The following is a 12,968-nucleotide window of genomic DNA, read 5'->3' as shown; positions in this document are numbered from 1 at the left end:
TTGGTCAGTCACATGAATGAAACAAAATGGTAATGATTAATTCATTATGCTAAATCATGCAAATATAACTTGTCTGTGTATAGCCGTATATAAGACAACTGCTGGGACTACCCAGGCAGAGCTCCTGATTGACATGTGTACTATGGTGCATTGAGTTGGTTGGAACCCCGCGCTGACAAATAAAGGATGATTCATTTAAGATTGACTTTGAGTGTCCCTGTGTAAGAATTTCCACGACACCTGTTTAAAGGTCTTATCCACATCGGCTATGGAGAGCGTGTCATCCGGAACAGATGGTGCTCTCATGCATGGTTCAGTGTTGCTTAGAACGCATTGAACTCGTCTGGTATGCTCGCTTCACTGGACAGCTCGCGGCTGGGTTTCCCTTTGTAATGAGTGATAGTTTGCAAGCCCTGCCACATCCAACGAACGTCAGAGCCGGTGTAGTCGGATTCAATCTTAATCCTGTACTGACACTTTGCCTGTTTGATGGCTTTTAGAGTATGACAGGGTTGAGTTTTTTGGCTCAAAATGACCATTGCTCCTCATATGTTGAAGAACAGGAGACCACATGTCAGGTATTGAATTAATAAACTGCATATATTTATTCTATAAATAATATTTTTATTTCATGTAACAGAGCTCGACGGCCCCAATCTAACAATAAAAATTAACTAAATATAGATGTAAAAGAATGTGATAACTTTCCTGTCTTTGCACCATGTTATTCATATCAGGACTCAGGATAAAACCCAGATGCAGACAGTTCGAATCACAGATGTTTATTGACAAAACAAGGGGGCCGGCAAACGGCAGGTCAAGGCAGGCAGAGGTCAGTAATCCAGGGCAGAGTCAGAAAGGTACAGAACGCCAGGGCAGGCAGAATGGTCAAAACCCGAAGAACTAGAGCGAATAGGAGTACAGGAAAAACCATGCTATAGGCTTGACGAGACAAGACGAACTGGTGTAACAGTATAGCTTCCGTCCCTCTCCTCGCCCCTACCTGGGCTTGAACCCAGGGACCCTCTGCACACAGACAACAGTCACCCTCGAAGCATGGTTACCCATCGCTCCACAAAAGCCGCGGCCCTTGCAGAGCAAGGGGAACAACTACTTCAAGGTCTCAGAGCGAGTGACGTCACCGATTGAAACGCTATTAGCGCGCACCACCGCTAACTAGCTAGCCATTTCACATTGGTTACACTGGCAACAGAAAAACATAAAACACAGGTATAAACGCACAGGGGATAATAGGGAAAATGTGCAACATCTGGAGGGGGGTGGAGACAAGCACAGGACAGGTGAAACAGATCAGGGTGTGACAGTTCAGAAGGCTTGTATGATGTCACTTCCAGTTGATGATTGCACATAAGGATAAGTTCAGTACTTTTATGGGGGGAGATTGGTTGGCGTAGCAGGGTTGAGGATATGCAACTAAATATTGTGATTTGAATCAATAATCATGGATTTATTTGGAAAAATACATTCTCAGCAAAAGAGCACAAATAGATGTTTACATCAATGGCAAAATGTATGGATTATTTTCACATTTTATTATATCCTAAGTACAAATTCAATGAAGGCCACGCTTGGTGTCAGTTGAAAACAAGATATTTTCTGATATTAAAGATTTTCTTAAACTTCATTACAGGAGACATTTATTTTTTAAATTCGATTTTGGTGGCCCAATATTTAAAATATAGGTCAGAGGGATTCAAATCGTACCGGTTTCATGGAATGACCATCATACAGTTTGTGTCTGTGTGTGATTACCTGTGTGTGTGTGTGAGAAGCTGTGTACGTGTGTCACACCCTGACCTTAGTTATCTATGTTTTCTGTATTATTTTGTTCAGGTCAGGGTGTGACGAGGGTGGGTATGCTTGTTTTGTCTTGTCTATGGTTTTTGTAGATCTAGGGTTTTTTGTAAGTCTATGTAATTGTAGGTCTATGGTGACCTGAATTGGTTCCCAATCAGAGGCAGCTGTTTATCGTTGTCTCTGATTGGGGATCCTATTTAGGTTGCCATTTTCCCTTTTGGTTTGGTGGGTTCTTGTCTATGTGTAGTTGCCTGTCAGCACTCACTTTATATAGTGTCACGTTTCTTTCTTCATTAAAAGAAGAATGTATGCATATCACGCTGCGCCTTGGTCTCCTCATTACAACGGACGTGACAACGTGAGCAAATGCATACATGTATGAGTGTGTACCAACTTAGCTGTCACTTTCACAATTCTCAGCCCTGGCCATTGCTACACGTTGTTCTTCTGGGAACAACTTCTGTGTAACATCCTCACCCCGTAACAACCTGCCAGAAAGCAGAAGTGACAGAGGAAGTGTGCAAAGTCACAGCCTCATACGATGATAAGCCTAGCCTGACACAATACATTACAATGTCTGCTTTTGCCTCCACACCGGTTGGTATACTTTATCACACACATCTACATTATCATCATGATGGTTAACTGCCTGTGTTGACGATGATAGTGCTGATCTTTACTGATGGACTATGATGATTGACTACAGAGCAGCCGTCTTGTTCTGGGGTCATTTCAAAGCGAGATAGAGGAGAGCACAGAGATGACTTGTTTTGGGGTAATTTCATAGCAAGATAGAGGAGAGCATAGAGATGACTAAACCACCAGATCTGGGCACACGCTGCACATTCTCTACATGGTTTCCCAGTTGTGTTGGTCACCACATCCATTAAACTACAGTTGTCCGTCCGTCCCTCTCTCTCTCTCCCTGTCTCTCCCTGTCTCTCTCTCTCACAAACACACACACCCTGCACATATTTTCAGATAGGGACAAGTACAAACACATTGAAACATTGAACAAACAATCGTCTGATGCATTGCACTATATTGTTTCTAGCTTGCGCTAATTTTCAACAACCGTCCAAATGGGCTTTTATGGAAACAAAAGTAAACAAAGAAATACATAATCAATTGAAAATCCCATATCAGTATTATATGCACAAATCCAATGTCATACATATTTACCCCTGAAATGTACAACCTCGACTGCACCAACAGAGACATTCAGTTGGTAGTGCATTGTTATAGAACACTTATAAACACAAGCACGGAAATGTTTGTGTGAGTGTTTGCAAAAGGGATGGACAAATTCTGTAAGGTTATAAGGTTATTTGTCCGGATTGGGTTGACTGACCACTTTTGGGGTTTCCATGGTGACAGTGACACACGTTTGTACTTCTGAACTATCTGTCATACTGTCTATATCTTGTGTGTCACTTTCAGAGGTTGCCCCCATACATGCAACTGTTGTCATAGATGTACTTCAACATATTTTTTAAAGGTCAACTGTCAGTCGTAAAATCCCAACTCTGGTGACCAGCAGTCACAGCATAAAAAGCCTGATATAAATCATCCTGACCTCTTGACCTCGCACAGTGGGGTCAAAACAAAACCCCTACTATTCTGACCTTTCAGAGGGCAAGGTCTCTCTCTCTCTCCCTCCTCTCTCTATCAAGTCCTCATTCTCTCGTTCTCCTTCTCTCTCTCAACATGTAAATAAGGTCAGCAGCTCTACTGGACAGAGAAGAGAATGTGATTCAAAACAGAGGAGAGGAGAAGAGAATAGTTGCCTGACGACTCAAACTGAACTATTCCGCTGCTTTATTGTTCGTTACATACTTCAGTCTGAGACTGCCATTATTGAAGGCGTTTGTGTCGAGGTCAAAATGAGGTGTGTTGTACAAAACAAAGCATTAAAAGTACAAATCTCTGAGCATCGTTGCACCATTAGCTGCAAAAACTCAACGTACCCAGTTGCGGCCCACTTTTTGGAAGCAAACCACTCGATTTCGTCCCTACGTTATATCGGCATGGAACACGTCACCCTCCCTAGGAGAGGGGGTGACCTCGACAATTTATTGTTAAAACCAGAGGCTGCCTGAATCTTTAATTTAAAGACCCTTGCTCCCATCAGTCTCAACGTAGACTTTGATCTGAAGCCATTCTTGTGATTATTGTGATTTTGCTATTCATTGTAAATGTTTGTAGGCCTATGTAGCCAAATTGTACCTATGATCGTATGCTATCTATTTATGTTTTTTATAAGTTCTATTTATATCTGTAAATAAACCAATGATATCAAGCCACACCCGGCCATAATTACAGACACCTGTGTGTGTCCTTTGACACTATATAAATAGTGACCTGCAGTGTTTGTCATTATAGTCTGATGGAGACAGCTTGTCTATTAGAACTTCGTTATTAGGTTATTAAATGATTGCATCTGAGCCCCTAGAGTGTGCGACTCTCATTTATTTTTCAAGTGTTCTACTCTGCTAGCCAGCACCTCGCCTAAACAGGTGTGCGTTTCTTTCGCCTCCAGTACAAAACAAAGTCATCAGTGATTGGATCATCTTTAACCAATCAGAGTATCAAAGCCAATGATGAATTTTCAAACACTGCTTTACCACCTGTATTCTGCCTCTGGCCTAATCCATCGGTTCCTTGGACCAATCAGACAGTCTAGAATGGATTTCCATTCTAGAACTCCTTGAGAAGGTACTCAGATTGAGAAGATATTTGCGCCATTCTGTCATTTTCTCAACAAGGCAGCATGTTGCATTGTCCAGAAACATACATCTCTTTTCCACAAATTAAATGTTTGAGTTTTCTAACTAGTTTTCATTGGGAAGGCAGATAAAGTGTTTATATATATATATATATATATATATATATATATATATATATATATATATAAACGTTTTATTGATTTTTTTAAGCACTATACAAGTAAATTTGTATTATTTATTATTATACTGTATCTGTAACCCAATTATGCCTAGTAGGTTAGGTCTACTGTCTAGCCTAGGCCTACTATGTTATGTTTGTAAAACATTTTCGTCATTTATTTAAGAGGACCACAATTACAATTTATTTTGTTTCATCCTTGATGATTTGAAATGCATTATCAGCATGTGTGATATTATTGTGTTTTAAATGATCAAATACATCTATCTATCTATCTATCTATCGAATGCAATCAACTTTCTGTCGGTGCAAAACACGCCTACCGGGCGCCCGGGCGAGATTAATCGAACCCCCTCAATGTGGAGAAAAAAACTACGTCCGTAGGCGTGGCGTGGCGTTCGGCCGGAGTAAGGAGTTTAGGCAGGCAGGCAGGCAGGCAGGCAGGCAGGCAGGCAGGCAGGCAGGCAGGCAGGCAGGCAGGCAGGCAGGCAGGCAGGCAGGCAGGCAGGCAGGCAGGCAGGCAGGCAGGCAGGCAGGCAGGCAAAGAGAATAGGAAAACGTTCATCCCAGGGCTCGAGCGCTTACCGCTGGACGAATCGTCACCGAGAGGGGAGGAGTCCATCCTGCAGCAGCCTTAAAAGCAGCCTAATCACGGAGAAATTAAAACACACCCAAAAGATAGAAACGCGCAACGACTCAAAGTGAAGGTCACACACTTGTTTTTTCCCTGCGAGGGACTACTAGGGGCTCAGGACCTGCTGTTTTCTTCTGTTATTTGGTCTTGGTTAACGGTCTTTGTAGCTGTTGACACATAGCCTACAGACACACCTACAGCCCACTCGGCGAATTTCACTCTCTATACGGGCATTTTTTCCCCCGCATTTCAAAGGACGGTAAACAACGGAGACACCGCTGGAGAAAATGCAGCTATCAATTAACGGCGTACTCTGCACTCTGACGGTGCTGCTTCTGTGGCAGGCGGAGGAGCTCGTTGAAGGGTGCAGCTGTGCCCCCGTGCACCCACAACAGGCGTTCTGCAACGCGGACGTAGGTGAGCAACGGCTACGCCCTCACGTGCACCTTGTTGTTTCTCTGCTACAGCCTCTGTCAAGAGGTCTGGTCCTTCATGGCAGGTAGTAGTGTGTTTTCCAGCTCTGTCGCTACACTGGTGGCAGCGGTGGGATAAGTTAGTTGGTCACTTATGCAGTCGCTTAGGCCTATACGTATGATGGACGTGTCAGTTTGTACGTTCACATTGTAGTTTGTTCGTTCATACTGTAATTTGTTCATGTAGGTGATATGGTGTTATTTGGGACGCAAACAGTGTTCTTTACTTATTCCGTTACACTGGCTGTTTCCTGTTGCATGATACAACAGGAAATGTGTAACTGAGGTGGTTGGCTCGCATGAGTAGTAACTTTGCCTGAGATCTGAAGGCTTGTCTCCACCTGACTGCTGCAGCCATTTACAGTAAAACAGAGGACACACACACAGTCCCCTATGAGTTTAGTGCTTTGGTATCTGCTGTGGGGCTAGGAGTGCAGTCTGGCTTGTGGACGTGGCACAGCAAATAGAAAATGAAGGCATAAAGAGGGGGAGAGAGCAGGGGAAACTAGGATGGAATAAGCAGGGTTGTATAAATTATGCTCGAATCCCTCTGAACAAGTCTGTCATACCAGTTTCCCTCTCCTCTCCTTCCTCTGAGGGGTGTAGCTGTGAGGAATGACAGAAATGTTTCTGGGGTTTTCCTGCACTGACCTAATGTAGCAGGATAGCAGCACACACATCACTTCAAAGACTCAGGTGCAACACACAAGACTGCACAGACGTACAGTACACACCACTGATGTATAGCCTTCTCTCAGTCACATACGACTGCGTCCATCTGGCAGCGTATGACATCTGGCTGTCAGTTCTGGGTACTCAAAAGGAAAAAGCTATAAAAGTTAAGGACCTCTCTCAAATATACACGGTATCCATGAGAATAGGGACACACACACACAGACTTGACTTACAGGGTGGGATCCCCTGACTTTGTCAACAGTGTTCACTCCTCAGAAGTCATCTGCTTCCTGGTCATTCTGACTAGTGAAAACATGATTCTGAAAAAGCCATTAAACAGGCAGCAGTCCCAAATCACTGTTTCCCTGAGCTGAGCGTGCTGTCTACACTGTTCTATTCCCAGAGTCCTTAGTGCTCATTAGCTTCTGGGTCTGAATGAGGTCAGGAAACAAGAGGAAAAACTCCACAGAATGCAGGAGACCGAGCCAGCCAGGTATACTGCTGGCGCTCGGTGTGTTTGCATCACCCTCAGTGAGCTCCCTCTATGAACTTGGGAAGTGGTTACATGTGCAGATAAGCATGTGACCTGGACCAGGGGAGAGATGAGGGAGTCGGATGTTTACTCTGCAGTGAACCCCTCCCATGTTTGCTTCTGTCACGCCAGAAAGGGAACCTGAGGGGACAGGGCAATGGCAGTCACCCCTGTGCAGTTTTTTTTTTTTTTTTTTTTTCTCCTGTGATTTTTACGTTCTTGCGTATTGCTCATATTTTCCATTCCCTTCCCATAGCTAAAGCATGACGTCGTTTGTGAGGCTTTTAACACACAGGAACTACAGCTTATACTTTATCATACTAGGTCTGTCCTCTATCCTTCAGTGTCACTACATTTTGTCTGTCTCTCGATAATGTGCCTAAATCACAGCCTTGTGGTCTCACTGCCTGAAACATCTCTCCCTATCCATATGTGCTAACAAATCGTGATGTGATTTGGGGCATGAACATCTGGAATGTTACTGGCAGCTTGTTCACATCCTGAAACAGTCAAAACAACAAAGGCTGTTTTGACTCCCTGTATTGTGGGTTGTTGGTTTATTACTGTGCTGTAGGAATGCCAGGCTGCAGTAAAGGCTGTTCAGGCTGCCTGGGCACCATCTGCAGGTGGTTAACCAGATGTGGTGGGAGAAGGAATTCAAACAGAAGCTTTGTTTTTGGGACTCGTGTGTGTTATGTCCTCTGATCCTGTTTCCCTGCAGTGATCCGAGCAAAGGTGGTGGGGGAGAAGGAGGTAGATGCTGGGAATGATATCTATGGTAACCCCATCACCAGGATACAGTATGATGTCAAACAGCTCAAGGTGAGACTACATCCACGACCTCTAACCCCCTCTGACTTCTAACACGTCACCTGTGGTTGTGTAAGATATGAGACCTGTGTTCATCTAACCCTGACCTGTTGAGTTGTAGATGTATAAGGGTCCTGACCAGGACATTGAGGAGATCTTCACTGCTCCGGTCTCCGCTGTGTGTGGCGTTACCTTCGATACCAGTGGCAAGAAGGAGTACCTGATCTCAGGTGAGGATAGTCTGTTGGACCTTACCACACACTGATGGCATAGTTAATCTCCCTCCGCTGTGTGCTAAAAGTAGCCTGATCCCAGAGCTGTTTGTGCTGCCTTGCCTAGTCTTACAGTTATTAGTGTTATAAGGAGTTGGCAAGACGGCACAAACAGATCTGGGATCAGGCTGTGCCAGAAGGTGCCGAGTGAGCACAACTAGAGCAGACATGGGCTAGATGTAAAGCGAGACACAGAGGGGCATTAGATCATGCGTGCTTTGGTTTCCCTACTCGTTCTCTCACACAGCCTAATTACAGGGAACACCAGGCCAGGGACTGCTGAGGCTAGTGTTTCCTCCTTTAGGATTCCCAATGGACCTCGGCATGGTGAAAACCATTTTCTGTAAGACTAGCCTTTCAATGACTCACCCCTCTCCTCATTCTACTCCTCACACCCTCTCCCTTTTTCTAACCGCTGTCTGTCCCCATCTAAGGAAGGGGGAGGAAAGAAAACCATGTCTGATTTAGTGTTTCAGAACCACATTTCTGTTGCTGTTTTTTTAAAGAGGATCTCTTCCCTGCCTTATCTTTTCTTCTGCAGGCAAGGTGGAGGCAGGTGGGAAGATGCATGTGACCCTGTGTGACTACATCACTCCCTGGGAGTCCATGAGCCCCACTCAGAAGACGAGTCTGACTCAGCGCTATCAGATGGGCTGTGACTGCAAGGTAGGGAGGTGGTGGGAGCAGGGTGGGGATTTGGAGGTAGATTGGTAGGGAAACATCTCCTGTGACTTGTCTTAACCTGGTGTGTGTCTCTCTGTGTAGATTGTGCGCTGCCCCTCCCTGCCCTGTGCCATCTCTGCTCCAGAGGAGTGTCTGTGGACAGACCTGATGATGGAGAAGCAGGTGCACGGTCGCCAAGCCAACCACTATGCCTGCGTTAAGAGGGCCGACGGCTCCTGTTCCTGGTACCGCGGTAATGCTCCGCCCAAGAAAGAGTTCATGGACATCGAGGACCCCTAGTCACTTCCTGCCACCACCCCCTTCCAGCTGCCCACTGCAAAGCCTGATTTAAGAAAAATAAATCTAAACAATTGAGTGAAATATTAGGAGAAAATAAGTTCTGTGTGAAAGGGCAAGATGAATATGATACAAATAAAATATAACGAGGCAAAGCTGATTGATTTGCGTGAAATTGTTTACTGGTTCAAAAACACCTTGCTACTTCTCCCTTCTGTCTGCAGATCTAAAGGGACCTGATGTATTCATAGTATGGTGATGGCATTCACAGGAGGTTGGTGGCACCATAATTGGGGAGGACTGGCTCGTTGTAATGGCTGGAACGGAATAAATGATACCATTTCATTGACTCCCTTCCAGACATGAGCTGTCCTCCCCTCTGCATCCTCCTGGGAAATCGATCCACATAGCTCCCTGAATGTTCATTTTGTCAAATTGCTTACACATACTTGGTTCCTTCAGGTCAACAAACAGAAGGGTTAGAGGCTAGGGGAAGGAGCTAGACTGTCTCAGGGTGTTTGTAGCGATTTAGGGTTATGAGACTGGTCGAGTGATTTTCACATCCCCCTGAGGCTGGCGTCAGGAGGACTGATTCTTTAAACTATGGGTGTCTCAAATGGCACCCTATTCCCTATAGTGCACAACTTTTTTTTTTATACCAGTGCCCAAGTAGTGCACTTTATAGGGAATAGGATGCCATTTTGGACAGAACACTTAAAGAGAAAGGTGCACTTGATTTAACTCCTTTTGTGCACCTTCTGGGCAGAGAACTCACCTTTTGACCTACTGTATGGAATGGTTGCAAAAGGGAGAACTTTGCTTAACTGTCGGGCCTGGGGGGGGATCTAAATCAAGTGCAACTCTGCCCCTGAACTCCTACCTCTCTCTAACTACCCAGGTTAGAACAACCCCATATCTATTCAATGATGGCTAGACAATGTTTCCTCATTCTGTTTGATTCAAGTCCTAATACAAGTTGCCTTTTTGTGTTTTTTCTTTAGTTAAATGCTATTTGATGTTGCTTCTCATGCCCATGTTATCACAATCAGATTGATGGTGAGGCGGGACTTCCCAGATTATTCTAATCGACATTTGGAAAGAAAGTAGTTTAGTTTTTATAAGTGTTTGTGTTCGTTTTGTCTGAACTCTAAGCATCCCAGATAGATCTGTGAATAACATTTAAAACAACCTTCTAGAATGCGTGTCTCACCAGCCCAGTTGATGGTATCACATTTTACCCCTCCCCTTCCCCACACTCCATAACCCTCACCCCTATGCCGCCCTCCCCTCGACGGTCCTTCTAGACTCAACACCCCCCTCTGTCTCCACCCACTACCCCTTCTCTCTCGATAGCTATACAGCAGTGGAGGCTGGTGGTAGACGCTATAGGCTCATTGTAATGGCTGGACTGGAATGAATGGAACTGAGTTAAATGTGGTTTCCATATGTTTGTAATGACTGGAATGGAGTCAATGAGCCTTTTCTCCTATAGCTGCTCTCACCAGCCTCCACTGCTGTATGGTACCTATGCCTCATTGGAGGCTGGTGGGAGGAGTTACGCATATACTTTTGTATTTTTATAATTATTTCTGTCAGAACTAAATTTTATACTTTTTGAAGAGGAATTCCAGTAGAGGTATAACTGATTCTCTAGTGATCTTAATATAGTACCCCAGACAGGAAGATGTGTATCACAAATGGCTCCCTATTCCATTATATAGTGCACTATATGGGCCTAGGTCAAAAGTAGCACACTACAAAGGAAATAGGGTGCCTTACGGGACACACCCGCGTTCCAGGCAGTCTTAACTGCAGTCCGGTGCGCTGTGCAAATGTTCAGATCTTACATTGCGGCAGGTAGCCTAGTGGTTAGAGCGTTGGACTAGTAACCGAAAGGTTGCAAGATCAAATCCCCAATGCCTGGAGAAGTGTGTAACTTCTCAGGAAACCACGTCAATAGGATCTAGTGTCTTAGATAGGCACATACTCCTAACATCTCAAAATAATGCTATATATTAATTTGGATTTAAAGTATCAGAAGCCTTAATTTAAGAGTGGGCTGTTTTCCATTTTGATTACATTTTACATATAGATTGTTTCTCCCTATCAAGTCTCTTAAAATATATATGATGAAGTGGTGTATGTCTTTCGCTGGGAGCACGTGAGAATCTCACTCCTAGCCACCTACTTGCAAGGAAGGCACTTGCATAGATCTAAATAAGCTTGGCTAGATATAAACATAGGCAATGCCTTGGTAATACCATATTTCTTCTACCTTATCCAATGCTTTCTGATGTACACATGGTATGGAGGGGGAGATTGAGTGAGATAAAGGGGTTGAGTTTGAATACATCCAGACTATGCATGTTTAATCCTTTGTGGACCTTCAGTTGATTGACAAAAATATACAACAGTATTATCAAATAAAACCAAACCTTTTGAAATAATAACTTTCTCTGTGTCTGTGCTGCTAGTAGTTATAATCCTTGATTAAATGAAGTGTTTCACATGTTGCACCCAGTGGAGGCTGCTGAAGGGAGGATGGCTCAATGTCTGGAAAGGAGTGAATGGCATCAAACAGTTGATGCCATTACCACGAGCCTGTCCTCCCTAATTAAGTTGCCACCAACCTCCTGTGGTTACCTGACTGAAGAGAAACAGCCCGCTTCCCATATTGCACGTACTTGAAGTACTTTGCCTGTTGAATGAACTTTCAAGTACAGGGAGTGAAATTTGGACTGGAGTATGTTTGATGTTGAGAATAAAGGATACCACATTTTAGATCTTAAAATGGTTTTGGGGCTGATTGTTGACCACTGCAGGGATAACAATGTGGCATTGTTGAAGATTACTGCTTATTGGAAATGCATCACAATGAAAATGTTAACACCGATTAAAACCTTTTAAAATAATTTTCTGCTCAGGGAATTGACATTGTGACTCAATAGCTACAGTCTGGAAATGTTGAAAGTGATCAATGTTTTATCTTCCAAAATAATATGGAAATGTTAGCCAATGAATGGAAAGGCTAGAGCTGCTCATTGGTCTCACTGGCCCAGAGGGGTATTCTACAAAGTAGGTTCAATGAGTTAGCCAGATAACTTTGTTAAAACAGGCTGAAGTAAACTTTGATTTTCTGGTTCATAAACAAAGCTAAATGTAGGTGTTCTTGGTTGAGTTAAGCTTTAAATGGGCATGGTCTGCCTTATCTTTCAAATGAACAAGTTATTTCAGCAGTGGAGGCTGCCTCATATTAACCTTTATTTAACTAGGTAAGTCAGTGAAGAAAAAATGTACAATGACAGCCTAGGAACAGTGGGTTAACGCCCTTGTTAAGAGGCAGAACAGATTTTTACCTTGTCAGCTCGGGGATTTGCTCGGGGATTTGATCTAGCAACCTGTCGGTTACTGGCCCAATGCTCTAACCTCTCTAGCCAATGCCGCCCCATAATGTCTGAAAAGGGGTAAATGGAATGGCATCAAACACATGGAAACCTTATTCCACATTACCACGAGCCCGTCCCCCCCAATTAAGGTGCCACCAACCTGTGTATTTCAGAATATATAGGCATGTTAGCAGGTTAACTATTTGAACCTTTGTAGTATACCCCTCAGGTCCTAGCCTGGTTCAAATACTACCTCAAAGATATTTTTGTTCAGAAAACTGTTTTATTACAACCGCCAAATGCATATACATCAGTTGTACAACGTGAGCGGGCTATATAGGGCTCTGGTCAATAGCAGAACACTAGAGTATTGAACTCAGCCTATGAAGTCCAGAGCCTGCTGGTTTTCTGTTCTACCTGGTAATTGCACACACCTGGTGTCCCAGGTCTAAATCAAAGCCTAATTAGTGGGAAGCAATGGGGGAAAAAAGAAGGGGCACAGGC

General features: G+C 43.9%; 1 protein-coding gene across 1 annotated transcript; it reads left to right on the top strand.

Annotated features, from left to right (window-relative positions):
* The first annotated feature begins 5,261 nt into the window (after nucleotides 1-5,261).
* Nucleotides 5,262-11,525, top strand: LOC120029600 (metalloproteinase inhibitor 2-like). Its single transcript, XM_038974886.1, has 5 exons — nucleotides 5,262-5,773; nucleotides 7,758-7,858; nucleotides 7,968-8,076; nucleotides 8,660-8,784; nucleotides 8,884-11,525. Exons 1-5 carry the CDS (start codon nucleotides 5,644-5,646, stop codon nucleotides 9,079-9,081), a joined length of 663 nt encoding a protein of 220 aa, XP_038830814.1. The 5' UTR covers nucleotides 5,262-5,643; the 3' UTR covers nucleotides 9,082-11,525.
* The last annotated feature ends 1,443 nt before the right edge of the window (nucleotides 11,526-12,968 follow it).

The sequence above is a fragment of the Salvelinus namaycush genome, chromosome 35 (assembly GCF_016432855.1).
Source record: "Salvelinus namaycush isolate Seneca chromosome 35, SaNama_1.0, whole genome shotgun sequence".
Classification (NCBI taxonomy): Eukaryota; Metazoa; Chordata; class Actinopteri; order Salmoniformes; family Salmonidae; genus Salvelinus; species Salvelinus namaycush.
Note: the sequence above shows the minus strand (reverse complement) of the source record. Positions and strands in the feature narration are given on the sequence as shown.